This window comes from Bidens hawaiensis, unplaced genomic scaffold (genome assembly GCF_021521415.1).
Source record: "Bidens hawaiensis isolate Kalapana, Puna unplaced genomic scaffold, B.hawaiensis_p1.1 tig00020341_1, whole genome shotgun sequence".
Classification (NCBI taxonomy): domain Eukaryota; kingdom Viridiplantae; phylum Streptophyta; class Magnoliopsida; order Asterales; family Asteraceae; genus Bidens; species Bidens hawaiensis.
Window position 1 is genome coordinate 42,743 of NW_027493096.1, and position 27,924 is coordinate 70,666.

Here is a 27,924-nt window from a genome sequence, read left to right on the forward strand (position 1 = left end):
CGGGGTAGTGTTCGTAAAAACTGTGTAGTCGCCGGTATTCCCCCCAGTAGCTGGGGTTGTGGTTACTGGAGTTTCTTTAACCATCTTTCCAGAAGTTTTGAGAAAACTGAAAAAGATTAAGTTCTAGCTTTTATGCACGGATGGCGCCAATGAAGAAACACTAATCGACCCCGGGCAGATTACGGATAATCTGGGGTTGAATAGATGTTTCCCACGAGGGGTTAGATCCGGCAAAGATGGTTCTTCTGATAACCTGCAAAACATACACCGTGAGCTCGTCACTGAGAAGGGGGGGGGTACCTCCTTGTGACCACCCTCCGGCGTGAGAATCAGACTAGATTGCTCTTGAATATAAGTGTATATTAAGAGATTGCTAGAGCAGATATCAGGTATAAGATATAAGATACAAAATAAGATAAGATGATCATACCATTTGGGGTATTTATAGCCGAAGGTAGGTTTCCAAGAAGGTATAGCCGGCTGAATAGTATTCCTGTTCTACCAACTGTGGCCTACGCACGTGCCATGCTGGTAGTTGGTGGATAGGCAGCGGCTGACAGTGACCAGGCCTGCTGTGTACTATTCCTTTTCCACCAACTGCAGGCTATGCACGTGGTATGACAGGAGTTGGTGAGTAGGCAGCGGCTAATAGTGACATACAGTACAAGAGCATGCTGCTCGCCATACTGTTGTCAATGAGCTGTCGTATCTCTGGTCAGATCTTTTGCCCATACCTCGTCAGGTAGAGTACAAAAGATCCTCCAGTATCGTACGGACTGGCTCATTTGGGCGGGAGTATTCCCCCTCCCGCCTTTGTGCGGGATTGTTCCCGGCTTTGCTCATTCCTTCTTCAGGTGACATTACTGAATTATTTTGAGAGCTAAGTGCCTTGTGCGTGTAGCCTTGCTGCGCGGGTGGCCTTCCCTGATGGCTTGTATCCGCAGCTGCGGGAACAGGCGGAGTACTTCACCATTGGGAGGCATTTCCTGCGGGAACAGCTTGCGTACTGCGCGTAAGGACGTCACGTCTCTGAGCATGGTTGGTCCTGCGGATCCAGTTGGTTCCGCGCAGACGTCTTTCTTCAAGGTGAGTCATGCGGGTCCAACTGGGCTCTGCTGGGACCTACCTCTTCAACAACTCTCTTTCTTTCAAAGTTTTTACCGCCAAAAATGCAATAAGAATACAACCATAGATCATAATATGTACTAGGGACCATGTGCACACATAACAGTTTAATTTTATACAAACACAAAGATTTTATGTAGATTTCTTAATCCACATATGCAAGTCCGCGCGAGCCCGATGCTTATCACCACTGAAAATTTAAACAAAACAAGCTTTTAAGATCAAAATATAATCATGAAACTGATTTTTGGCTTAAAAATTGAGTGATTAAATAATTTTTAAAAAAAAGTAAGATTATATAAACAAGTTACCATGGCAAAAACATCAACGTATATGATGGATGTTGTGTCGATGGCTATGCATGTGGCTAATCAGACTGTTTAGACCATGTGATTAGCAAGCTGAGCCGGCGCAACCCACTGTGCTTTGGCTGAGTCAATGGTCATGCTGCTGTGTCAGTGGAACCGACCATATGACCAGACTGTTAGACCTAACTAACCATAACCATGGGTTAACTAAGTCAGTTGGTTTGGTGCAACCCAGGACCGTTAGACCATTAACCAGACTCGAAAAAGCAAGCTACAGCCAAGTACAGTTGTTCTTCCTCAAATGGCTTTGAAACATAACCATCCATCCCGCACTTCATACACTCTTCATCTGTAGCTTGAATCACATCTGCTGTCATTGCTAAAATAGGCGTATGCCAAGGACTCGCATTATTAGAAATTATATTTTCATTAACCATGCTCTCTAGCCTGCGAATTTGTCTTGTAGCCTCAAACCTAAATACAACACCAAAAGCCAATACCAATAACATAACATAACCACCAACTGTAGGGGCATACACGAGCCAATCCGAACCGGGCCGTTTCGAGCTCTATTTCTAAAGCTCAAGCTCAGCTCATGAATAGTTTTTCAAGCTCGAGTTCGGCTAGAGTTTAACTTACAAGAGCAAGAGCTCAAGCTGTTTCGAGCTCTATATCTACAGCTTGAGCTAGACTCGTGAGTAGTTTTTCAACCTCGAGCTCGGTCTGGACTCGGCTCGTTTATTATTTATTTGTTAATTAATTTGTACACATTCATAATTATTTTCTATATGTCTTTTAATTATAATTTTATATATAACATAATAATAAGATATATAGTATTTACTTATTTTTATCATAATTTTATATATAATAAAAATCATTATATAAATATATAACTGACATATTAAACTAGCATTGTATAAATAATAGGCTCGCGACACAGCTAGGGCTCATTTAAGCTCGGTTCGATCCGAGCTTATAGCAAGCCAATCTCGAGTAGCTCACAAGTGGCTTGGCTTGTTTACACGCCAAGGGTATTTTAGACATTTGACTAATAAAACAGCGGGAGAAAGTTATTTACCCATCCATTTCGGGCATTTGGAGATCCATGAAACAAGCATGAAAAGAATGAGGCGGTTTAAGCTTCTCTAAAGCAGCTTTACCACTATCTACACAAGTGACAATAGCTCCATATTTCTTTAGCGCGCCTTCTGCAACTCGTCTATTGACAATATTATCATCAACAACCAATATTCTTTTATTGCGTAACAAAGTCCCAAGAGTCGATGGTTTTCTTCTTGCTAAAACACTTGTGTTTCCTAAAGAAATTGTTTCTTGAATGCAAGAAATCAAGATACTTAATCTTAGAGGCTTCTGCACAACAGCTGCCACCAAGTTAGCCGATTGGATCTCATCTTGTATTGCAGGGTTTATGGAGTTAGCCAATAGAAAAAGTTTCGTTCCACTTTCAAGACCACGAAGAAATGCAAGAACACTCTCTTTATCCCACACTTCTTGGTCAACAAGAACCATTGCAAAAGTAGATGAATCACTACACATGAAAAAATGGATATCATAAACAAAATGTGTTACTTATAAATGGTCTGATTCTGATTATGCTTTATATCAAACGGGCCAAGCAGCAACAATAAGAAATATTAACTAATAATGAAATGGGTCAAATGGGTTGGACCAGGTAAAGCATGTCAAAGGCAAGGCACACAATGTACTTTTAGCGTATAAAGCATTTTTATTTATAACTTATTCAAAAGGTTATATGCTTAGGGGTGTGCATGAAGCCGTAAAAACCAATCTGTAACTGAAAAATCCAAACCGAAATAACCGAACCCAAACAAAAACCAATGGTTTGGTTTTATGTTTACATAAAAATCGAACTTTTGGTTCGGGTTTTCAAGTAATTAAAAACGAAAAAAACCGAACTGAACTTATGGATTTTTCATAATTAATTTTGAATTTTAAGTAATTTATAAGAATTTAATTAATAGTGTAACCAAAATGCATAATAACCAATTAAATAACAAAAAGAATAAGGCCCAAATTTATTATTTAAAGCCGACATTTTTTCAGCCCAAAAATTTCTAGCCCAAGTGGCAAAACTGAAAAAACTTAAACTAAACGGTATACAGAAGCCCCAAACCGACGCATGCACGCCCCTACATACTATAGAAAAGGATACAATCTTTTAATCATATGTTATGCTGTAATTGTCCATAAAAAGCTAAAAGGTGTTGCGGGTCAACCAAACCTCAAAATTTTCGACCCGTAAAAACACCCAACCGATCTCCAAATCTTGTCATATCTAAAAAGAACTTACATTTCGGACCGGTAAGATTGTGCAGACTCAAAATCAGATGTGATCTCAACAGATATTCCCAATCTTTCAAGATGGTATTTTGTGACTTCTGCTCTGATGTTTTTCTGATCAATCACCAACGCCCTTAGTCCCCTAAACTCTGATGTGTCAGGATGATATTGTTGCAATTCGGTATCAAGAGAGCTTGTTTCTTTCTTCATGAAAACAGCTGTAAAAGAGAATGTACTTCCAGTAGCCGGTTCACTAACAAACCCGATTTCACCGTTCATTAAACCTACCAACCGCTTGCTAATGCTCAACCCGATCCCGGTCCCACCATAAGTTCTTGATGTGGAACTGTCAGCCTGCATAAAAGGTGTGAATATACTGCTTTGTGCCTTTATAGGGATTCCCACACCCGTATCTTCAACAGTCACTAATATTTTAATCTTTTCAGATTCGTTTATCAAATCTTTGCCACTTAATTTTTCGAAGTTCTCCCAGCTTTTCTTCCTGTCGACCACTGGAAGCCCGCTTAGAGTGTTACACGCTGTGTTTGACTTTGATCCGTTAAATATTTTCATGCCGTTTTCATCTGTCACTTCATCTGCTAGATGTACTGACACGAATATGTGTCCTCTATCATGTGTGAACTGCAAAAGAAAGTAGATGGGTGCATGAGTCGCTGTTTGAAAAAAAATAAAGACAGAGAATTGTGCTAACTTTAAGTAAATAAAACATAGAGCAGTTAGTAGTGTGTGTTAATTGTAATAAAGATGAGAAAAGGAGCTAACTTTAAGTGAATTTTCAACAAGATTTTTGATTATCTGCCTGAAACGTCCCGGGTCTCCAACAACAACTTCAGGGAGTTGACTAGAAACATAAACCGCCAACTTCACGTCCACAAAAACACAACAAAATTATTAGTTATAATGAATGAATGAATGTATTATATTATAGTAATAGATTAAGAAAAAAATTAATTAAATAGACCGTTTGGTATTAACCTCGATTCCCTTTTCTTGAGACTTAGTTGACAATAATGACACGACATTATCAAGAATAGTGCGCAGCTCAAATGGAACCGCCTCAAGCTCAAGCCTTCCAGAATCAATCTTTGCTTGATCAAGAACCTCGTTAATCAACTTTATTAAATCTTTACCACTAGCATGTGCAGTTTGTGCAAAATCCAACTGCTTTGCATCAAGATTTGTGTCCATAAGCATCTGCAACATGCCTAAAACACCATTCATCGGGGTCCTGATTTCATGAGAAACCGTTGCAAGAAACTGAGATTTTGCAACATCGGCAGCTTCAGCACGATGCTTGAGCTCCATCACTTTTCTGTAATCATGCTCTACCGCTGCAATTCGGTTTATAGCTGCATAGAAGATATGACCAAGAAGAAAAGTGATAATAAGCACACCGCCAGATGCCAGTATTGCTGTCCAAGGTGGCGGAGGCCTCTGCTTAAACCTGTTAGAAAACCGATTACAGTTAAAAGTTCTAGTGGGGCCCGTTTTCTTGAAATAAAAAGGCAAAAACTTATTAAATATATAACCTGCAACGCATTTCATGCTTTCTAGAAGGATCACCAAAATCAAGACTGCTAATGTGAAGAAAGCCTATGTCAGCCTCAGCAGGACCGTACATGTTAATGGCTGCAGAAGCATTTGTTGTGTCATAAACATTGACAACAATTGTCTGTTTGCTCGCTAGCTGGTGAAGAAGCTTCTCAACTAGCGACGGGACGTCATAAGATGCACCAAGATACCTGTTATATTAATAAAGTTTTCATTTTTATAAAAATGGGATGAATCTTGAATCAAAGATAAGGTGTATCATCATCAAACTTACCCCACAGTTGCCTTAATTCGCTGTTCTGGTGTAGCATCTTGATGAAGATGAGTGTTGTAAACAGCAAAAGTAAGCACAACACCTAAATGGTTTGATTTTAAAAGCTTAAAAGGAGATGTCAAGACTCCTTTTCCAGATGCCCTTGCTCGCAAAATGTTTTCCCGGTCTTCCTAAAATATAGTGAAAAATTTTTAAAAAAATAGATAAATAAATTAGGACCACAACAATAGAATATGCACGTGCCGAATATTATTTGTAATCACGTTCTAGTTGTATTACTTTAACTAGCCAAGAATGAAACAACTAAGAAGACTAGAGGTGGAAAATAGGCAGGTAGGTAACAATTCAAAATGGGTTCCGAGTCTATTTGCCGAAATAAACAGGGTGGGTTGAGGTGGAAAGTTTTTTTCAAAAACTACTCATTTAGTCATTTTAAGCTGATTCTATTTTGCCAAACCCGTTTTGACCAGAATATATTTTGCTTAGAACCCGTTCGGACCCGAACTCATTTTGGTTAGAAGTCGTTCTGCCCTGAACCTATTCTGACCTCTGACCTGACCCCGCCTTTTAACATGGGCTAGCTTTACCCAAAACACTTTTTGGCCAAACATAACAAGCTTATTATCAATATCTACTGCATAAAATATGACTACAAAGATCAAATTATTTAAATAATAATCTACTTTTTTTAGTAGTTTGACTATGTATTTATGCATTATAAATAAACTTCAGATTACTAGCAACCCCGTTTGACTCATTTCCCTAAACGCTACTTATTTGACCTGTTTGACCCTTAGAGATAAAACAAAGCCCAACCCAACCCAACCCATTCATAAGCAAACTGGTTGAAACTACCACCTACAAAGTATTAAAGTAGATACCTTGCCAGACATCATATCAATGGAGACAATATGAGAAACAGTTTCTTGAGATAAGATAACCGGAGCATATTCGTCTTGAATAGGTGAAGGTTCAAGATTCTTAGGATCACAATCTTGAGCCAATGTTTGGTCTTGATTTTCTGTATCCATCTTCTTTATTGTCCATCCATGTTCTTTCTCAAATTTCTCTCGTTCAGAATGGCGCACCCTCAAAGCATACGCAACACCGCTAGTTAACGGCCTCTCAAAAGACGTTCTTTCCGTGTATTCCCCAAATGTTTTCTGTAAAAACATTATATAACATCATAAAGTTTGTTAATTTACAATCTTTTTAACAAAAAGACAACATCAGATAGATGAAAACTTACTTGATCAATAGCAGGAGGTTGTTTCCCATGATAAAAAGTGGATACAAGAATAGCAAGAGCATGAACATGATTCATGCTCACATTGAACTGATCTTGCAACATACGCGCGCGTTCATCACACATGTTTGCTATAGTTTCTCTTCTTCTTAACTGAATGCCGTCATTTAAGTACCAAAATAACCAGATTGATACAGTTACTCCAACTAACACAAAAAGTACTAGAAGCTTCTTCATCCACTTTCCAGCGCTTCTTGATGAGGTTTGTGTATGTTCTTTCGGCTTTATTTTCACTTTACGGTTCTTCCATAAACAAGGAATCAGGGCACACAATGCAAATACCAAAAGAGCCCACACGCACACCTTCAGAATACCGTTGTTATGCCCCCGTGCAAGTTTTTCATGTACTAATGAAGGTTTATCATCATCATGTATAGGGCATTGACCCCACAATTCCACATTTTGTGCACTATTTGACCCTTTGAGAGAACAAGTTATTTCATGTTTTGTGGACAATTTATCTCCCACTTGCTTGGTACATTTCAAGGCAGTTATCTGAAAGATACCAACAGTTAATTAGAACAAAACTAACATGTCTATATCTAAAAGATTCTCAGGTTGCAAGCATGTTTCTTATCTTCAAAATCTAAATCTAAACCTAATCAAAGTATATAAGACACTAACCATCACAAGAAAGCAAACTAAAGTGTTTTTATCAAGTTTCTAGTTACAAAGTTTGGATCTTTATTTGTGCTTTCACATGTATAGTTGAAATATAAATCAAACAGTGAAAAGATGAAGTAAAACTAAGAAGATGCAAAAGCAAAACCTGATCTGTTTCATAGAATGAGGAAGCTAGTTCATAAAGAAGGTCATTGCTGACATTAAACTGTTGAGCCAAGACTAAAGATTTATCTTCACATGTTCCTGTTAATGTTATTACCTCCATCTTTCTCCTAAATACACCACTAATAAAGAGCAAGCCAAAGCCAACTGCAATAACAATAAGCCACACAAAAAGGACCAGTCTTTTCCATTTCCAGCCAGGCTCCTTGACCTTCTTCATCTTTGAACTGGTGCCATTTAACCCAGAAGAAGAAATCTTGCAATTCAAAGACATTATGAGAAACACCACCCACTTGAGAAAACTCAACAGCAGCAGCAGCAGGGAAGCCAATCATGTAAAGGAAGAATCTTTATGGATCTTGGAGCAAACCCAGCTCACAATTCAATTGTAATTGTAAGTATCAAGAAACAGAGAGATGATTACAAAATCACATCTTTTGGGGGGGAGAAAAGGAAAAGGTGTTTCAAGGGAAGAAATTATGCATCAAGAAACAATAATAATAATAAGACAAGAAAAGAAAAGAAAAGAAATTATGTAAGTCTTGCTATAATATGGTGTGCCTGCCTAACCAAAGGCTGTTGGAAGCATAAACAGGCATCAAGAACAAACCTTTTTTGAGAGAGAAAGAGAGAGGAGAGAGTATAGGATATGATTATTGTTAAGAGAAGAAACAGGACAGCCAGTTGGGTTTTCACTGCCCAACTGGAATCAATGACCAAGTGTTTTGTTTGTGATTAAAGATAGATATTATTATTATTATTATTATTATTATTATTATTATTATGGGGAGAAAAGAAAAGAAAAGAGCCACCTTTGCTTTGTTGCCTCTCTCTCTCTCTCTAGAAATAATAACAATAATAATAAAAATAGGAATGTTTGTTTTAGTTGTGGCTGGGGACATATGATAATCTCATCATCTTGTGACTGAGTGAGGATAGATAGCTAGCTAGCTAGCTCTATGTTATCTTTTTTTTTTTTTTGGACTTTTTTTAAAGATGCATACAATGCTCCGTATACACTTTTCTTGAAATTATCCTATCCCATTCATATACTTATCTTATTATTATTTGAATCTTTTTGTATATTGACTTATTATCTTCAAAACATAAATGGGTAAGCATTTATTCTTTCTCATATTTATATATTTCATTTCATTGCATTGCATACTCACCTCGGGTCTTGAATAGTGATGTTCTACTCTTGGATTATATGTAAATCTGTAATAGGATAAGATCGAAAGAATTTCTAGAGCAAGAATATAAAGTTAGTGCAAGTTTTAATCAAACCAAAAAACTTTCTTTTATATATAGGGACTATCACACGTTGGTTGAAGAGTTATAACTCTTTATGAACAGCAAGATAATTGACGATTATAATTGATTGCATCAATAGAAAAACTTAATATAATTACATATAGCACTTCAATATCAACCAAGTGTCACACTACTCCGAGATTATACTGAACATTTAGTACCGAGTATCTTCAGTATCGAGCTTAGTTACAACTAATCGTTAATTTTCCACTTTTCAAGACTAACTTAGAACTAAGTTTGCTTCCCGTTTATTATCCAATTTACCACTTATTTTTTAAAGTCATTTTCCATGCAACCTTTTCACTAGCCACACAAATCCTAAGCATTCAATAAGGCAAAATATTGCTTTTCATGTTGATTAGGTAGAGACATATGCCCATTTTCCATCGAAGCGCCACGAATCCTACCAAGGGAGAATGGACGTCTTCACCCATAAGAACCATAGGGCTTGTTAATTAGTGCCCAAAGTCAGAATAGTCCTGAACGAGTGTACACTTCACAACTAAGTTCACATATTCTAACGTGTGTCAATATTTAGTAAAATCTCTCATTTTTGGTTTTTAAGTATATCCAACTAGAAGAAAGCTAGCTTATGTGCCATGCTTTAAAAATTGAAAATTGACAGTTTATGTGGTATAAAATAGGCTAGTTTTGATTAAAGATTTATTTGATTAAACTATATAAATTAGTTACATCAATGAATATCTTCTTACATTGCAAGGAAAGCAAAGCTTTTGAAGGATGACTGGGTAACATCTTTAAGAGTTATGAGATGAATATGACTTGTAATTTTAAAACAAATTACGTCTCTTTCAATATTGGTTATGGCTATTTTTTTAATACAAGAAGATTGCCTTTTTTGTTAAAAGAGAGATAAAAAACACAAATATATTGTTTTTCACCTCATCAGATCTATTAAACTTTTTTGAACCAACATTTATGCAAAATTCGAGAAGATGACATAAAAGTAAGTGATAGTAATGTTTTGTTTTCTGAAATCATCTAATAAAGCTTATTTCAATTACTCAATTTTGATATAACCGGAATACTTTCGTCAAAAAGGTTATGACAAATTTAAATGTAGTTTTTGTTTTGTTGCAATTATTTGTGGGTAGATTCATGTCATCTCATGCTTGGATATATGTTAGAGCATGTTCTATGAGTTGTTTAAGTTTGCTTAGAAAGAATATTTAAATCCACATACCAATCATCTTCTTTGTCGGGACCAAATTAACCATATGAAGTCATATTTTTTTAACAATCTATGATTACGATTTACGACCGATCTATTACTAGATTGGCGAATTGGTGTTCGCAGTTCACTCAACGTTGGGTTCTTACTGTATTTAAATCACAACTAAGAGCTGGAGAAGCTTCGACATATTAGAACAAGAAACTAATGGCATAGTTAGAGTGAGCCTAAACTTTGAGTGGGTTATAAACACTCGACGCTCTAAACACAATTTTGAAACTATCAACTTTATGACTAATGTTTTCAACATTAATTAAAGAAAATGTCATAAGTTTTAAGTCGGGTGGGCGCGTCATAATTCTATGAGCGTCCCCACAATGAGGCGCAGAGCACAACACACTAACATAGACACCGGTGAAGTATTATATAGATTTGAAAGTAAAAAATTTATAGAATAAATTAAATAAAAATCATATAAAATAAAAACTGAATTTGATAATTTAGTTACACAGAAAATTCATTGTTTACATAATTAGATTTCTAAAAAAATTTGGTTATCAATTCTAACAATCACTTGTAGCTTTTTTTTTTTAAATGCCAACAAATTCACTTCTAACAGTCAACAAAACCTTTCAGTTTTTCACATGTATTACAAAAATTAAAAATTTCTTTGTCTGATGGCAACTTGTAATTGGTGATTTGAAGATTAGAATCGCTCATACGAATCCTAAAGAAGAACAAGAACATAGATTGAATTCCCACACATGGTCATAGAACTTTCATACGAGTTTGTAGCAATCTCGCGCATATTATGGACTTCTACATGTGTGTCCACCAAAGTGTGTTTCCACATGAGTGCGCGATATCTCACGTTTTAAAAAAAAAAGTGATAACATTTGAAAACCTTAATTAATCATTTGTCGATGATATTAACTTCGTCGTTGATCTCTCGATGAATCATCCATCGTTAATTTGTCAGTTTCGACATATGTACTGCTAGCAAACTTCGTTGGTAATATGTGTTGACAATTTATGTCGATAATCCACCGTTAAATTTGTTACCCACATACAAGGTATCATTTTCTATTTTCATTGAGAGGATTTCAACAAGGAAATGTTGTATATTGCTGCATATTGTTGTGTGATATTTCTAATATTACTCAAAACATGTTCTCATAAACATATTAAAAACTTATATAATTTTCAATAGATGTATAAGCTAATTAAGTAAATTTAAAATATCATATTTCTCGAAACAAAAATAAATTAAGATAAAAGGCATTGCTACATGCATTGAAACAAATTAAGTAAAAAGCATGCTACATAAAGGCATGCTACAGGCATTGAAACAAATTAAGATAAAAAGCATGCTACATGCGTTGTGCTAAAAGAACTATTTTTTATCGTTATGCCATTAAGAACTACAATTTTGTGAGTCATATATGGTCTTATTTTTCATAAACAGTGAAAACCCAACACATTTTAGGAAAAACTGGGCAACCCCCCCCCCCCCCCCACACACACACACACCCCCACCCACCTCTGCCAGGTGGGTTCAGGCTCAAATTTGAAATTAAACGAGACAGCTCGACTCAACTCAGCTTATAAAATCTATAACAACCCAATTATAGATTATAAGGCTTTACGCAGCCAAATTATCTTCAACGAATTTTTTTTATTAACTAATTATTTTTATAAAAAATTGACTATATAAATCTAAAGTTATAGTTTTATGTAACAAATACTCAAAAGTGATATTTAATACGTACTTTTGTTGATTAAAACACTAAAATTTTCGGAATTAAGAATTTTCTTTTCAAAAGCTACTAAAAGAACATGTAAGCATGTGTTTTTTTTATATGAAATATCAAATATGAAACTTAAATTAATATTACAATAATATATCTGAAATGTATCATTGGTTATGTCTTTTAACTTTTTTAATTATAATGCTCATTAACAAGACTAGATCAACTATGCAGATATTTGTGCCAGTGACACCAACGAATTTTTGTTTATGTGTTATAGAGTATTTGACACCTTTTTTTTTTTTGGTATATACTTATATGATAAGAGATATAAAATCACTAGACGTTTTCAAAGAATGAAGATAATAAAATAAAAATAATTGTTCACTAATGAAAAACACTAGCCGTTCAAAAAAAAAGTAATAAAAACACTAAGAACACATATAAAACATTTTTAACTTTATATAATCTTTGTTTGAGTTTTTTTTTATCAATTTTGAGTTGGTGTATTTTTTCTAAGCCCTAAATAAAAATAAATTAGATAACAATAAAAATATAAAATTACAACTTTAAAACATTTCTAGTTTTAAATATAACCTAACATATTAATGATGACGAGCATTTCAACAGGCTAAGTATAAAATGAAAACCCACTTGAGTTGTGAAAACTCTAGAAACACATTCTCAACCACATGTTTTTAATTAATGTTTAAATCTTGTGGTCCACAATTAAAGTGAATAAAAAATGCAAAATATAAATATAACATTTTCTCTCTCCTGAAAAATATATAAAAATTAGTAAAAAAATGTTAAAAAATAGCAAAACATTTTTTTTTATGTTTCGATATTTTGTATTAAATGTAACAGCATATATTACATGTAACAAAAAAAACGATGTTACATAGGGTTTTCACGGGTTTTCACAACTCAAATGGGTTTTCATTTTAACCATACCCCATTTCAACAACAATAACGATAATTACAATAATAATAATACAATCAAAAGCATAATTATATTATTAAGGGCAAATTACTTTTGTTAAACGGGGTTAAAAAAGATCGAGTAATAGTTTGTTTTGCTGTAAAAATATAATAGACTGATAGCTGACTAAACTTATTGTAATAGTTAACACTTAGAAAATATATAAATTAAGAAATGGGATATGAAAGTGCAAAGAAAAGGAAAAAGAAAATTGAATTGCAAATTTTTAAAGGTTTGCTGAGTGAACCTAACGAGTCATCAAGATTCAAGATTCAATTAGACAGCTCAATCGTTCGGCCAAGTGTCTTTATACTATTTAGTCCTCAAATTATTATTTTATTAGTTTCTTACTCATGCATGTCACCTTAATAAACTAATATAATATAATATAATAAATTAATAGAATAACGTTGCTTTATTTTTTTCAGAGGATCAAAATAATGTTACATTGAGTTGGAGAATATTTATCTTGTTTGTTAAAAAATGCAAACTTATCTTGTTTTAATCTAGCAAGATAGTGATGCCTGCAACCTAAAGCCTAAGAGTGAGGGGGGTGTGAAAGTCTCATTAGAGGAGATAGGAAGGAATTCCTTCCCCGTGAGAGTTTCGATTCTATTCTTTTTGTTTTTGACACTTTTGGTTTCCTCGCATCTGAATATGTGGAGTTACTTACCCGTGTTCAACGGGTCATGCATAGTAATGTTATGACTTCAAGATCAGCAAATGTAGTTTTTAAAAGATTGAGTTTTACAATTCAAAAGAGGGTAGCGACACAGCTTGTTGCCCACTTACCTTCTGTTTCGATGTTATAAATCAATTATAAATGATCTTATTATTTAAAGGTTTGAAATCGAATAAATTCAAGTAACATGTTATAGACTTCTAGAGTTCTAGTTAGGGGTGTGCATGATCGATTTAGATCGATTTTGGACTAAAGTTGGACAAAAACCGAAAGTCAGGTTAATCTGAGAAACGTAACCAATTAGTTTTAAATACATGGTTTTACGCTTTTAATTTTTTACATGTGGGTTTGGTTTATTATGATTTATGAGCGGTTAACCGTGAAGCGCTAGAACTCTTGAATAGAGATGACAATAATCGAGTTTAGGTTCATTCAACCCATACCTTATTGAAGAAACACCGATTTAATCCTTGAGTAGGATCAAACCTATGTCTCAACCGGGTTAGGGTACTACTGCTTTTGCCATAACGAGTTTAAATCAGACAAAAACCTGCAAAACAGATCACCGTGAGCTCGTTACGAGAAAAATGAGATGGGGGTTCTTCTCGTAACCACCCTCCGGCGTGAGAATTAGTGACGTTTCTGGTGAAATAAAGTACCAGAAAGTATTATGTGATTGATGGAATGCGTGCGTACCTCTTTGTTAATTGTACGAGGGTATTTATAGCTGGGGGTGGAGAAGAATCATTGGTTGGGTTGTCACTATCAAAAGAACCTTCCATTCACCTAATAGGACACGTGGTTATCCCTGATTGGGTTTAACAACTTGCCATGTGCGATGCTGTTAGAGAATGTCCTGCTGGCATCCTCTCATTGGTCCAATTTTCACATGCCCATATTTATTTTTTTAAACATCACTATTAGGGAATCTTTCGTTATGATTATTAACGGTGTAGCCTGTCTTTTCCGCATGCGGAATGCTTTCACAGGATTCTAGAAGCGTTTGATGTAATTCCTGCGGGGTGGCTCCAGCAGATTATTCTTGCGATGGTGGGTCCGACCCATGTAGGCAGTTTTGCGGTATAAGAATCTTTTTGGGTCCGTTCACAGGTTCATCGGACCCAATCCCTTCACTTATTTTATAAACATGTTCCATACCTGGCCCAAAACCCATCGGGTTTCGGGCATATCCATGAGTTTGGGTATATAATACACCTTATATACACAAAATATATTGAGTTTATTGTATACCATGTATCCTTATATTATAAGGGAATATGTCGCAGAATAGTAACAAGGTTTAAAAGTGTTTCAATTAGGTCATTCAAGCATATTTTTCTCAAATCAGGTCAGTAAATCTTCAAATCGAGTCTCACCAATATTTTTGTGCGTCAAGAAAGAAATGGAGGATAAGATGTGGGGGTCGGAATTTGTAATATATGTAGTTATATTTATATAATTGAAACAAATATTAATTATATTAAAATTTAAAAATAAAAAATAAAATTCACGTCGCCACTCAACGTCAGCATAAAAAAAAAGATAAAAAGGTTTTATGTATGAAACAAAAAAAGAAAAAACTAAAACATCTTAAAACCTTCAATTTAATAAAATATGAAAATTAAGTGACTTAATTATAACACTTTTAAAAAATAATATATATATATATATATATATATATATATATCATGCCTAGCAGGGTGTAAGGTCGGGGGCCGTTGACCACCCTGCCCTCCTTGAGAGCCGGCCCTGGGTGTCGACATGGGTTGCGTGCGGTGTGGGTGCCCCCTCAGCTGAAACCATTGAGGAACACCGATCCGCCTAGCTCGATTTGGGTGCAACACGAAGAATATCGACAAGGCCACCCCAAGTATATTATTCACCATCGATCAAGTTTACTCACTGACCCTACGGTCCTACCACCACCCCAAACGGATATGTTAGAAAAATAATTATAAGTGATGAGATTTAAGATATGCCATTGCCAGTTAAATTGGGAAGACTATAAAAAAATTTTAGATGTTAAGCAATAATGAACAACCAAAATACAAAAGATTCCATGTGCATCTTCCTAGTGTCTTAATACTAGGTTTTTGCATGTTTATAGTTAATGTTGACTATCTTATGAGTTCATATAATAGTCGTTTTCATAACTTTTCTTGCTTTTATATGCATCTTTCTTAGACAAGCAAATCATATCTTTGTTCCAAAATGGCCTGTCACGAGTCTACGGCACATTTATTATGTATAGACCAATTGTTTGTGTAAAAAAAGAACTTTGGAAAAAAGGTAGCAAACTAAGATCATTAACACAAGACAATTGAGACCTATAACAGTCTCCTGACGATAAATTTAAACGATGGTTTCAGAAGAACCACATGTATCTGAAATTGACGAAATATCAATGCATTATATCATGTTTAAGATTGGTGGCACTGATGTTTTGCAAATGATATGATGATAGGTGTGATGCCTAAAGGATCATAGATGACTTTAAATGGTTGTGAAGCTTCTTAATGGGTAAAATTTAAAAACATATTGAACAATTTTAAAGGTTACATCTTAATTAGTCACGCATCTTAATGGCTCAACACAAGATTACCAAACAGCCCCTGAAAATTGAATTTGGCATGGCGCATAGCACGGAGAGTGTATGGACCTTATGCCCATATAGCCAAAGATGTAAAATATGTAAGGTATGAAATCATTTGTGTGTAAGGGATATTATTATATCTCATTAGATACTAAGATTCATAAAAGATATAAAATGGTTGAAACATTTCTCAAGATTTAAAAGAGTTGGAGCAAATACCTTTTTCCCCAAACATACTCGAATAATAGATGTAACATGAACAATTTGTGTTGCTTGATGTTTGTTGGTGACAGACAATGAAAATGACCATTTACCTAAAGCAAAAATATGAATTTATTATTAAGAACGAAATATCATATTTAAGAGCAACAATGGCTTTAATGTTAATGCACACGAACGAGTAGTACCAAAACATAATCCTTAACTAACACGTTCATTGAAATTATATTAAACATATATTTTTGTCCTATTATGTGGTGTCTATTTTACCAAACGATTCAAATTAGTTGAATAGCCTCATGCTTGGTAATTATTATACCAAACGTACCAATTGTCCGGGTCTAGTATTTCTAACTTAGATCTTTTTTTTATCCTTTGAAAAATGGTCACATTGATTTCTTACAAATTACAATACACTATTCGGTTTCGAACATACTTTATTAAACCACATAGTCGCCAAAGAAATTGATCGTATCATTTTCTTGTACTCGCGGGGGGGGGGGGGGGGGGGGGGAGGCTGGGTCGTGGCTCACCCAGTTTTATGAGATTAGTAAAATCCCAACTTTATGGGATTTTTGTGTAGGCCAGGCTGGGTTGTGGATTTTTGGAAGTAAAAAACTTTAATTTTTAAAAATTTTATAAGATTGGGGGGTGGTGGATTTTTCTGTGGGCCAGGCTGGGTCGTGGCCCACCCAGCTTTTTCGCTCACCGGTGTAATGTTTCTGGGAATAATAAATAGTATGCATTGAGTCTGGTCCATCAAAATTATTGTTCAAGATTCTCCGACCAACCAATATTACGAGTTCAAGATCCGCCACCACTTGTATCCTTTGCCACCATTGATTGAACTAAGGATGAGCAAAAATCGGTACCGGTACCAGTATCAAAAATTTGCGATTTTCAGGATCGGGATTTTCGGTACCGGTACGGTACCGAGCTCATCCCTAGATTGAACCCACCACCACCAAAAAAAAAATTCAAAAAAAAAAATAAAAAATTCCTTAGATTGTTGTGGTAAATATCGGAAGATTGCCCCATGGCCTGATTCTATTCCAAATCTCCATTATAAACTTGAAACTTGAAAGACAATAGCAGATGATCAACCAACATGAAGAATGTGACATCGAGACAATCAAAAGAAATCAACCTTTATTTTATAAAGATAATGTGGTGTGTATATCTTAAATCAGATAAAGGTGGTATATTAAAGAAGGCATAACAAAACACATTTCATCAAGAAAAGGAAAAAAAAAATAAGTTCTTGACAAACAATCAAAAGAAGGATGGCCTTTATTTTATGAGGATAATGTGGTATGTAGAAAAAGGCATAACAAAACATATTTCATAAAAAAATATATAAAGTTATTGACAAGCAATCAAAAGAGAGTTTGAAAGAGATGGCATATATACTAATACTGTGTAAATTATCTAAGAACCATTATTGTTTTATAAATAATAATAATAATAATAATAATAATAATAATAATAATAATAATAATAATATTATATTGTAGCCTTACCAAATTTCCAAGTAGACAGTTTTATTATTTCTCTTATCAAATCTTCTTATCCCTTTGAAAACTGAATCAAAGTTTAGGCCTTGTTAAATATAAACACCAAAAAAGTAACAACTATATCAATTTGTATGTTACAAATATGGTAGTTTCCTATGGTTTGGTATAAGTTTTGGAATAAATGATTGTGACACTCGCATGGGATGTTGGATGACACATGTACCCCCATCATTTTAAGCATTTTTCTCTGGAATCTTTTTAATTATCATATCATATGCGACACTAATTTCTCCATATTTAAAATCCTAGACACACAATCACACATTATCATATTTTTTGCCTTTATAGTTGAATACGTTTTCTTCATACTTATTTACATGATACAAAATAATACAAAATTATGAGTTTGATTTCTCAAAGCACAACTTTGTTTTAAACTTTCAATTTGTTTTACTAAAATCATTTTAATTTAGTCATTTGCAAAACTAAAGAACTAAAGATCTCTAATGGTCTCTTTTGGTTGTACATAACACATAACGACTAAGCTATGTATATAGAGAAACACAATCATTCATCTAAGTAATGTTTTGACACATGTCTATGATAAGATTTGTTTGTCCAACCAAACGTGCCTCCAAAATATCTATTACACAACCTCAAACTATAACATACTTTTGGAGTATGCCCTCCAAGATCTCCTTACACCTAATGTATGCATATACCTATTTAGAAGAAGATAAAAAAGTGATCGAAATAACTTCGTATTTAGTAAAGAACACATGCATGCATCTCTAAAGTCCTCCCTCAAAGACAGACGCCACATAAACTATGGTTGACATTTCGTCACATGGTCTACGACCTTGGCTTTATCCAACTAACTCCCCATATAAATATTTAAAAGGCGATCAATGCAAACCCTCATAAGTCTTTTAATACTATACATACCCTTTCAAAACGTACTTGATCAGCATCGCTTATACTCGAGGGTCATGGCCTTAGGTCTAATCCAATAATGTTTTCCCTATTCTCCAAACAGGATGTTTTTCTAGGCGTTATCACTAGCCATTATTCGATGATAAGGTTTTGGTTTCTTAATTAGGGTTTTGGCATCATGGCATGATACCAGATGATGACACTTGCAATTACATATGTTAAAAAATAATTTTAAGTGTGAACCATGATTTAAATTAAAAATAACAATTATATACTAATGTTTGGTAGATGTGCACAAATCGGGTTTTTCAAATACCCGGATTCGGGTATGGGATCGGGTTCGGGTATGACCGGGTATTGGAAAATCGGGTATTGGCAATACCCGGGTCGGGGTCGGGTCCGGGTATTCTCTCTAAAAACCATAACCTATGCGTCGGGTTCGGGTCGGGTATCGAACTGGGTATTCCAAAACCGGGTATTTGAATACCCTATTTTCGGGTATTGAAAAACCCTACTTTTGGGTTTTTTTTTGGGTTTTATTGGGCTTTTTTCGGGTATAGATTGGATTTTTTAAGGGGTTACAATTTTTAGGGGTAATTTCGGGTATTTTTCAGGTATTTTTCGGGTAATTTTGGGTATTTGAAAAACCCGATTTTGGGTATTGGAAAAACCCGGTTCCGGTATGTAACCGGTTCCGGTTTTCGGGTATTACCGGGTATAAATCGGGTTCGGTTCCGGGTACGGGTTTTGGTACTGAAATGCATACCCTATCCGTACCCTACGGGTAGGTTTGGGTACCGGTTCGGGTATTAAAAACCCGGGTATAAAAAACCTGTTCCGGGTATTTTTTTCGGGTCCGGTTCCAGATTCGGGTTTTTTGTGTATCTCTAATGTTTGGAATTGACATATTTTATGATTGGGCCGACCTATGGGTTAAGACTTAAGAGTTTCTGGGCCAAATCATGCTGGACCTGCGACTGTTGTTGCTGAACTTGTAGGCTTTTATTATGCCCCAATTATAATGCTCATATATGATCATAGTAATTAAGTATAATAACTTATAGATGTCACCCATGAGTTTTAAAAATCTGATTTTTGTTTTTCAACCTGTTTTATTTATAAATTATAAAAACCCTTATATTTTATTAGATGGAATTTATACATTATTAGTGTATTTAGAAATCAATACAAGCCTTACAAAATACAATGTTAAACAAGAAACTTAGAATTTATATTATCAAAGTAAATATCACTTAAAACTAAGTTACATTTTCAATTAACTGATTCAAGAAAAAAAAAATAACAATCCATTCACAACTCATAAATAGAATTGGTCATCTAGAAAATGTCAGTTAATCCACATACAAGACCCATTCAAACCTTTTTTTTTTTTGGCTAGAGTTTAAAGCAAAGAGAGAGGTAATTTGTTTGCCTTAAATTTTTATAAATTTCATATTCTAGATTAATAGTCAAAATTCAAGATGAATCAATAGACAAGTGAGTTTTTAAGCAACCACAATAAACATTTATTAACACCCAATATAGTAATCACTACTATCTTAGTGGGACACATTAGCCATAACTACATTCTAAGAGAAACGTACCTGTGATCACTGTTTTACTGGTGAGGTAAGACATAGTGATCACTCCCTTGTTGGTGAGACAATGTAGCGATTGTCACACCCAGAATAAGGAAACATTCTTTGAGAATAGATTTGTTAACTTGGACCGAACCACCATCCACCGATGTTGTCTTTCTTCCCCTTATGCTCATATTATTAGCAAGACATTATAAAAACCATTTTAAAAGCAAAAACCGCTTGGATCAACAGGATTTGGGCGATCAGTAGTAACTAAGTTATTGTTAACAGAAACCGGTGACCATATTTTCCTTGTCAATTTTTTGGGGCTTCAAGAAATTTGGGTTTTTGCTTGTCAATTTTTCAAAAGGGATACTAACAAAGTGTTTGATGAAATTACTAGCAGATATTTATAAAAACAATACTATTTCTTTTGTTAATATAACTTGCCAAATGATTCCACATTGTTCCATTGATAAACAACTAATCAATACCAAGTGGGATTCCAACTTAATACATCTGCTAAATCTTGATCACTGTGTGTGCTTTATTTCAAGATATCATTTCATTTTCATCCTTTTATTCATCATTAGATTTTGCTATAACTTACACTAATAAGGAACAAAAGAAACATAAAATCGAGCCTTTTCTACAGGTGAAGTGAAGTATCAACGTCCGTTTTATCATGAGCACGCGATGCGCTAACCATTACTGAATCCATGGACCAAAAGTCTCTGAAAGGTGGAGTCTTCGATGGCTGGTGTTCTGTTTTCTTTCCATATAAATCAAGCCCAAGAGTTAAAGAATCTTGAAAAGATGGTCTTGCAGTCACTGTTGGCTTATCATACATCACTTCAGGCTGCACCGACACGTTTCTTGATTGCTCGTAATACTTGGTTGGACTCGTTGTTTCCGACTCAGTAAACTGCTTTAACAGCTTCATTTCTTCTCGCCTCTCCCGCATTTTCTGCAGCTGTCTGAATCTTTCTTGCAAGAGAGCAATGGAGGAAGAAGACGCGCCACCACCACCGCTGCCTACCTCTATCGGATCGCCATGCTGCCGTCCCATAGAATGAAGGGCCATTATTAATCTTCAAAAGGGTGTGATCAATTAATATTGTTGCTTTAAGTCTAGGAATGTATGTATTTGATCATGTGTGACTTTTATATACATCATAAGTTTGTTTGGTACTGACATTTTGGTGTGTTAGCCACCCTTTGTTGATCCCGGGTGGCACGGGATCGGCAACAGTAGCACAAGATCCAAGGGGAAAATGTCAGGAAGATAATGAAAGATAGAGTGAGTTGGTGCATATGAAGGCAAAAGGACTTTTGAATGTGCAAAAAGTTGAGAGAAAAAGTCCAAACTGATAAGTGTTTAGCATTTGGAAGGGTGCTTGTGAAAGAATATAAGGTTAGGTTTGATGTTTGGTCATCTTTTGACCTTTTTTTAGTCATATAAGCTATGCAAAAGATGGTAACATGTCACCATCTCCCCTAAAACATGTTTTATGATTTGGTAAAGTTTAAAAAAGGGAGATGATTTAAAATTGTGTTTCGGGTGGGTGGTATCATATTCTCTAGTTAAAATATATGTTGGTGAATCTTGTGCCGAAAGATGAACTCGAATAGTATCAATGCCGAATCAGGAAAGAAGGTGCACAAAGTGTTTATCATGTCCCTTTGTTCTATAGTGTTCTCCAAAGTTGTTTTGTTGGTATGCAGTTTGTAAATTTACAATAGATTTAAATCCGCATTGTGAATGTCGAATTTGAATTGATTCATCATGCACCATTCTAAACATTATCATCAATGATGCCCAAAAAATTTATATGTGTACACAAGCTATAACAATTCAACAAATTCACATTTTTGTAATACTTTTTTTGTTGTTACCATACATTACACAAACAGAAGGAACGCGAGACAACGAAAAGCTAGTCATGTAGAAGATGTATAAAAAATGCCTTGATAAATCAATTTAATTGTTAATACGTGAATGAAAGATGACACTCGAATTGAGTTGTGTGTTTAAAGAAACTTGTTTCATATTATCAAAGAAAATAGTATGAAAGAAAAGTATAAAAAATTATAAAGGAAAAGAAAAGTTAGTAAATCTTGATACAGGAGAAAAACTAATTGCACTTTTGGGTTGGGCCAACTAAGCCCAACAAACAACATCTAATGCTGATTTATGAATGGCTTGGAGTGTTGGACTTTGGTTAGAAAATAATACAAAAGTAAAACCACGGCTATATTCAGTAGAGGTGGGAAAAAAACCAGTTAATCGAACTGACCCAAAAATTGAATTGAAACCGATAGTTTGAAACCAATTACGTAGAAACCGGTTTGGAACCGGTTTGTAATTTTCTCCCCCAAAACCGGTTAACCGAACCGAACCCGGTCAAAACCGGGCAAAAGGCGATCAATACCCGAACCGAAACCGACCATAACATGGTCAAAAAACCGGTTTCAACCCGAACCGAACCGATCATAAACCGGTTTTGACTTTTGTTGACTAAACCGAACTGGTTTCAATCCAAACCGGTTTTGAGTTTTAAACCGGTTTATACACCTCTAATATTCAATTGTAAAATCGTTTATATATCCATCGTGTATGGTTACTCGTTATTTTTCGGATATTAGATATACCCATTAACATTTACTCGTTGAGATTCTCAAGTATATTTCTAACTATTTTAATTTTTTTATATATTTTTATCATTCAATAAAATTAAAAATATAAAAGGTAAAGAAACAAGAAGATTGGTGTATGACTTAAATACCCAATAACAAATAAAAATAAAACCGAACTTAATAACAACAAAGACAACCGGAATCAACCTGATAAACAGATCACCCTTCCGTTAGAAGAACAAAACTTGATGACTTGACCCGTCCACCTAGAAGAAAACCTATAACTGAGAAAAACCCTTGGGTCAACCTAAAACAATTGCTCCATACGTGACTTCAATCCATGACCTCTCACAAAAAACATAATAAGACTACCATTAGACAAAATAACCTTTTAATTAGTAAAAAGGTCACCTAATACCCATATACTGTCTAAATAAAGCACACCAATGTACGGGATAGGAGCTATATAAACTTAAAAGATACAAATTGTTACATATAATAAATAATGATATAAATATATAATACAAATAGTGTAACGTGATTAAATTCAGAATTTTGTTGTGGGGTTGAAACAAGGTGCATGCATAGAACTGTACTTTCCTATCTACTTTTGCGCGTGCATTTGTTTATGATATTTAAATGAATATAATATTTATGATAATGAATATATATATTTTTTTAAAGTAGTACAATTTTGTTTTTGTTGTTAAAGCATGCCAATTGCCAAATAAAAAGACATAACATTATTCACGTTCGTTCGTTAAGTTTTATCAGACAAAGTTTACGAACACGTAACCAAACAATATTTGCTTTTCGTTCGCGATATAAATGAGTTTGTTCATATTCATTTGTTAACCTTTTAAACCAACACTGACGTATACAAACATGCATACCAAGCAGAGGTTGTGAAACGGTAGAACTAGAGTCGCCCTTCGGCAATAGAATAACCTGAATGGTGAAATGTTAAGCGGCCAAGGCAAGGGGAATTAGATTAGAGTTTCATTAACCATTTATTTATGCGAATGTGTTTGATTTTTTTCTCGGCATTCTGTATAAATTTTGTTGAGAAAGATTGTATTCAAAATATAGGATATTTTTTAGTTTGCTGGCCTTTTAAAAAAAAACATATATATTTCTTTAACCATTTATTTATCATTCAGTTTGTTTTTATCTAATAACTTGTGTTCATTAACTTACATAAACAAAAACTGAATATGTAGTATTCAAAATAAAGCTTTTTTTTTAAATAGACAAGAAATACATTTTATAAGTTTGTAAAAAATAGTGTCTTCCAATAAAACAATAGAAAGGATGGAAAGAAAATCTGATCATGGGACCCTTGTAAATTGCAATATCCGCATGATGTCTATCAGCAACATGACTCACTTGAATTTTTAACATACAAAATCATATCTTTATTTTTGGTGCTTTCTTATCACATCCAATCTTCTTTTTTATTTCTTGTTGTGGATCTAGTGGTTTGTGATCTACTCATATGGAATGTAGCTTTTATACGTGTTGGGGTTGGAATGCCATAGTTTTATTTTATCACGTGTGAAAATTGAGCTAGCCCTTTAAAGTTACGAAAAATGTGTTATATGAACTTTTTAAATTGTTTGAACCGTTTGAAGTGCGTCAAATCAGTTGGTTTAGTCGGTTAAAAATTTATACGCTTTGACATATAGTTTACGTCTTGAAACAAATAAATAAATCAGATTTATAGTTTGATGAATGGTTCACTAACCCAAGTTGTTTAATTTGTCCTTTTCAAAACGATAAGTACCGACTTGGCCCAAAGTCAGTTTAGTTAAACCGTGAACGCTCATAATACAAAACTAGGCTAGTTGAACTTTAATTTGGTTTCAATTCCTATTGTAAAGTATTATATATGTAGACAAAGTGTCATCTATGATCTTGGAATTATTATTTGTTCACGATCTTTGCCTCTAGTTCATAACCGTGATAGACATGATTATTAGTTTAACCGACCTAAATTGTTTAGTTTGTTTTTTTCAAGACTAAAAGTACCCATTTGGCCTGATAACCTGTGAACGCTCATAATACAAAACTAGTCTACTAAAACCTTAATTTGGTTTCAGTTCCTGTTGTAAAGTATTACATATGTAGATCTTGAAATGATTATTTGTTCACGATCTTTTATCTAGTTCATAACCGTGATAGACATAAGACATGATTGATGATTATTTCTAGTTAAAATGATGAATTAGTCATAATTTATTGTTTCAAGAGTGTGGGGCCCTCCCTACTTAATATTAATTTCTTTTTATTTCTAGAAGGATTGTAATTAATCTCTCTCTCACGTCTCTTGCCATATTACAAAATTGGCCTTTTCCCTTCTTTCTGGATTCCACTTGAAAAATATCATATCTTGGTGTTTTATTTTCATTTGGTTCCCTATTCCATTCTCATCTCTAGAAGTTAAGAAAAATACAAAAGAAATGTTATTGGTGACAATCTCCATTCCATTTCACATCCTTGAGGAAGAGTTACATGAGTTACTTATTTTAGGGACTCACTTTGTATCTATATATTTTGAGGAATAAGATATTTAGGGATGTACTATATATTTATATACTTTGAGGAATAGTTATTAAGATATTTAGGGGCTTACTTTGTATTTATATATTTTGAGGAATAAGATGTAATGAGAGATAACTTTAATGGATAATGATGTTTAGTTACATGCTCTTAGTTATTGAAAGTTTAATCAATGACCTAAAGAACAATCAGATTTGTATAACTAAATAGAAGTACGGGATATTTAGTTAATAGTTAAAACAATGTCACGTCAATAATAAATTAACGAAGTTAGGATTTTATTAGTTTGGAAGTGCTAGAAGAAAATAAGGTGAAAGTTAAAACTAATGATATATATTTCGTTAGTTGTAAATATTATTGACCTACAAGTAAAATTTGAAATTATTTAAATCCAATACTTAATAATATAAAGTTATCTAGAAAAAAAAATTATCAAGTGGTCAAATATAAGAAAGACAAGGTTATGGTATTAAAAAATTGCTAGTATGCAACGAATGTACTTTAAATATATTTGTTTATGCTGATGATGATGTGGAAGGTACTTGTTCTTTCTTCATTGCATCTCACTTTCTTTTAAATATCATTAAACCATTCAAATCAAAAGAACTTTATTTTATAAGAAAAGACAATATTCAATATAACTCCATAAATCAATTATTATCGTTATTTTGTTATTAAACTATTTGTTACTAAACTAAGTTTTATTAAAATTCAGAACTACAAACCGTTTTGAATCCAAGTTTATTGAATTAATTATCTTATATAATTGAAATAATTTAATAATATGTTTTCTGTAAATTAACTTTAATCCACAATATGAACTTGATATATGATACAAAAGTTTGATAGTATATAGACAGTTAAAATGGCAACTGAATTTATAATATATTTATCTTTTCATCTTTTGTATGTCACCAAACACCATTTTATAATATGAGTCAACTCAATGTACGTTTATAATGACATGTATGTTAGACATTTTACACATCAAGTGGTGCATTTTTGACTTATTATTTCCCAAGATAAACATGGTTCCACCCTAAGGGGGTGTTTGGTAGAGAGATTTGAGGGTGGAGAATTAGGTTTCTCTTGTTTGGGAGAATTAGGCGGAGAATTGGTTTTCTCTGAGAATTGGGTGTAGGCAAAAAGTAGAGAAATCCAATTCTCTCCATTTGAAAGAGAAATGGAATTCTCTCTGCTTCTAAATCGCGTCTCTGCTCTACTCCGTTCGCATATGATGATGATGATGCTCCGACCGGCGATGGTGATGATGATGCCGACGTCCGGCACGGCCGCCGACGCCGCAGCCACGTCCGTTCGCGTCTCTGAGCCAAAACGAAACCCTAAATCGCGAGGCGGTGTTGCGAGGCGGAACCCTAAATCGCGGTGTTGATGTTGCGCGGCGATGATGATGACGCTCTACTCCGTTCGCGGTGTTGCGACGCGTCTCTGAGCCACCATTTCTCCACCATGATGATGCCGAGGCGGAACCCTAATCACGTCTCTGCTCCCGTTTCTCCACCCATTTCTCTATTGTACCAAACAAAGGAAATGATTGTCAATTCTCCACCCATTTCTATTTCTCTCCAATTCCATTTCTCTCCCATTTCTATTTCCATTTCTTCCCATTCTTTTTCTCTGTACCAAACACCCCCTAAGGACGTCTCAAGGGGTAGTGTCTTAATGAAGGCACAAATGACCTTGATTAGTAAAAGCTGATTCAACCAATTAAGTATACGTTTAGATCAAGATATAAAACGGCAATAAATGAAAAAGGATTGTTGTGAGAATGTGACAGGATACAAATTATTTCACATTATGTTTTACAACAGCAGAGCAATAGACTTGTTTGCAAATCAATTTTTGGTTTGGTTCGGCTCAACAAGTCTTCATACAAGATCTACCATAGTTAAATTTATTGCTCTGCTCTTCTTCAAAATAGTTTTTTTTTTCCAATCAACCTTGGTTCTTCGCTGATAAATGATGATGCTAGTAATCCTTATGGTGTTTTTTAATGATAGTACATTAGGGTGTTTTGGTAATCCTTGTACATTCATCGGAGTGCTTATGATTCCATCGCATACACCAAGAAAAGTGAATACCATTGATTGATCGGAAAATTTTCAATTCAAGTTCATTTAATTCACCAACAAAACATAATTTTGAACCGGATTTTTTCAATTCCACAAACTCGGATAAATTCTATGAACCAAACAAACCCTTGGTAGCAACAAGTTACTATTTTTTTAAAAACAGAATTGTCTAGGTACTTCGT

General features: G+C 34.3%; 1 protein-coding gene across 1 annotated transcript; it reads right to left on the reverse strand.

Moving 5' to 3' along the window:
• Positions 1–1,551: 1,551 nt before the first annotated feature.
• Positions 1,552–7,970, reverse strand: LOC143560481 (histidine kinase 2-like). The gene is made up of 10 exons (XM_077048773.1): positions 7,680–7,970; positions 6,854–7,405; positions 6,486–6,767; positions 5,605–5,774; positions 5,309–5,521; positions 4,755–5,223; positions 4,542–4,640; positions 3,769–4,400; positions 2,515–2,985; positions 1,552–1,907 (listed from the first exon to the last, which is right to left on the reverse strand). The coding sequence occupies exons 1-10, from the start codon at positions 7,968–7,970 to the stop codon at positions 1,682–1,684; spliced, it is 3,405 nt and encodes a 1,134-aa protein (XP_076904888.1). The 3' UTR covers positions 1,552–1,681.
• Positions 7,971–27,924: the final 19,954 nt, after the last annotated feature.

Coding starts and splice junctions, on each gene's coding strand:
- LOC143560481 (XM_077048773.1), bottom strand. CDS start 7,970: ATGTCTTTGAATTGCAAGATTTCTTCTTCTGGGTTAAATGGCACCAGT. Junction 5,522..5,604: donor CGAATTAAGGCAACTGTGGG/GTAAGTTTGATG, acceptor TTAATATAACAG/GTATCTTGGTGCATCTTATG. Junction 2,986..3,768: donor CAATCTTACCGGTCCGAAAT/GTAAGTTCTTTT, acceptor TTTCATGTGTAG/TGATTCATCTACTTTTGCAA.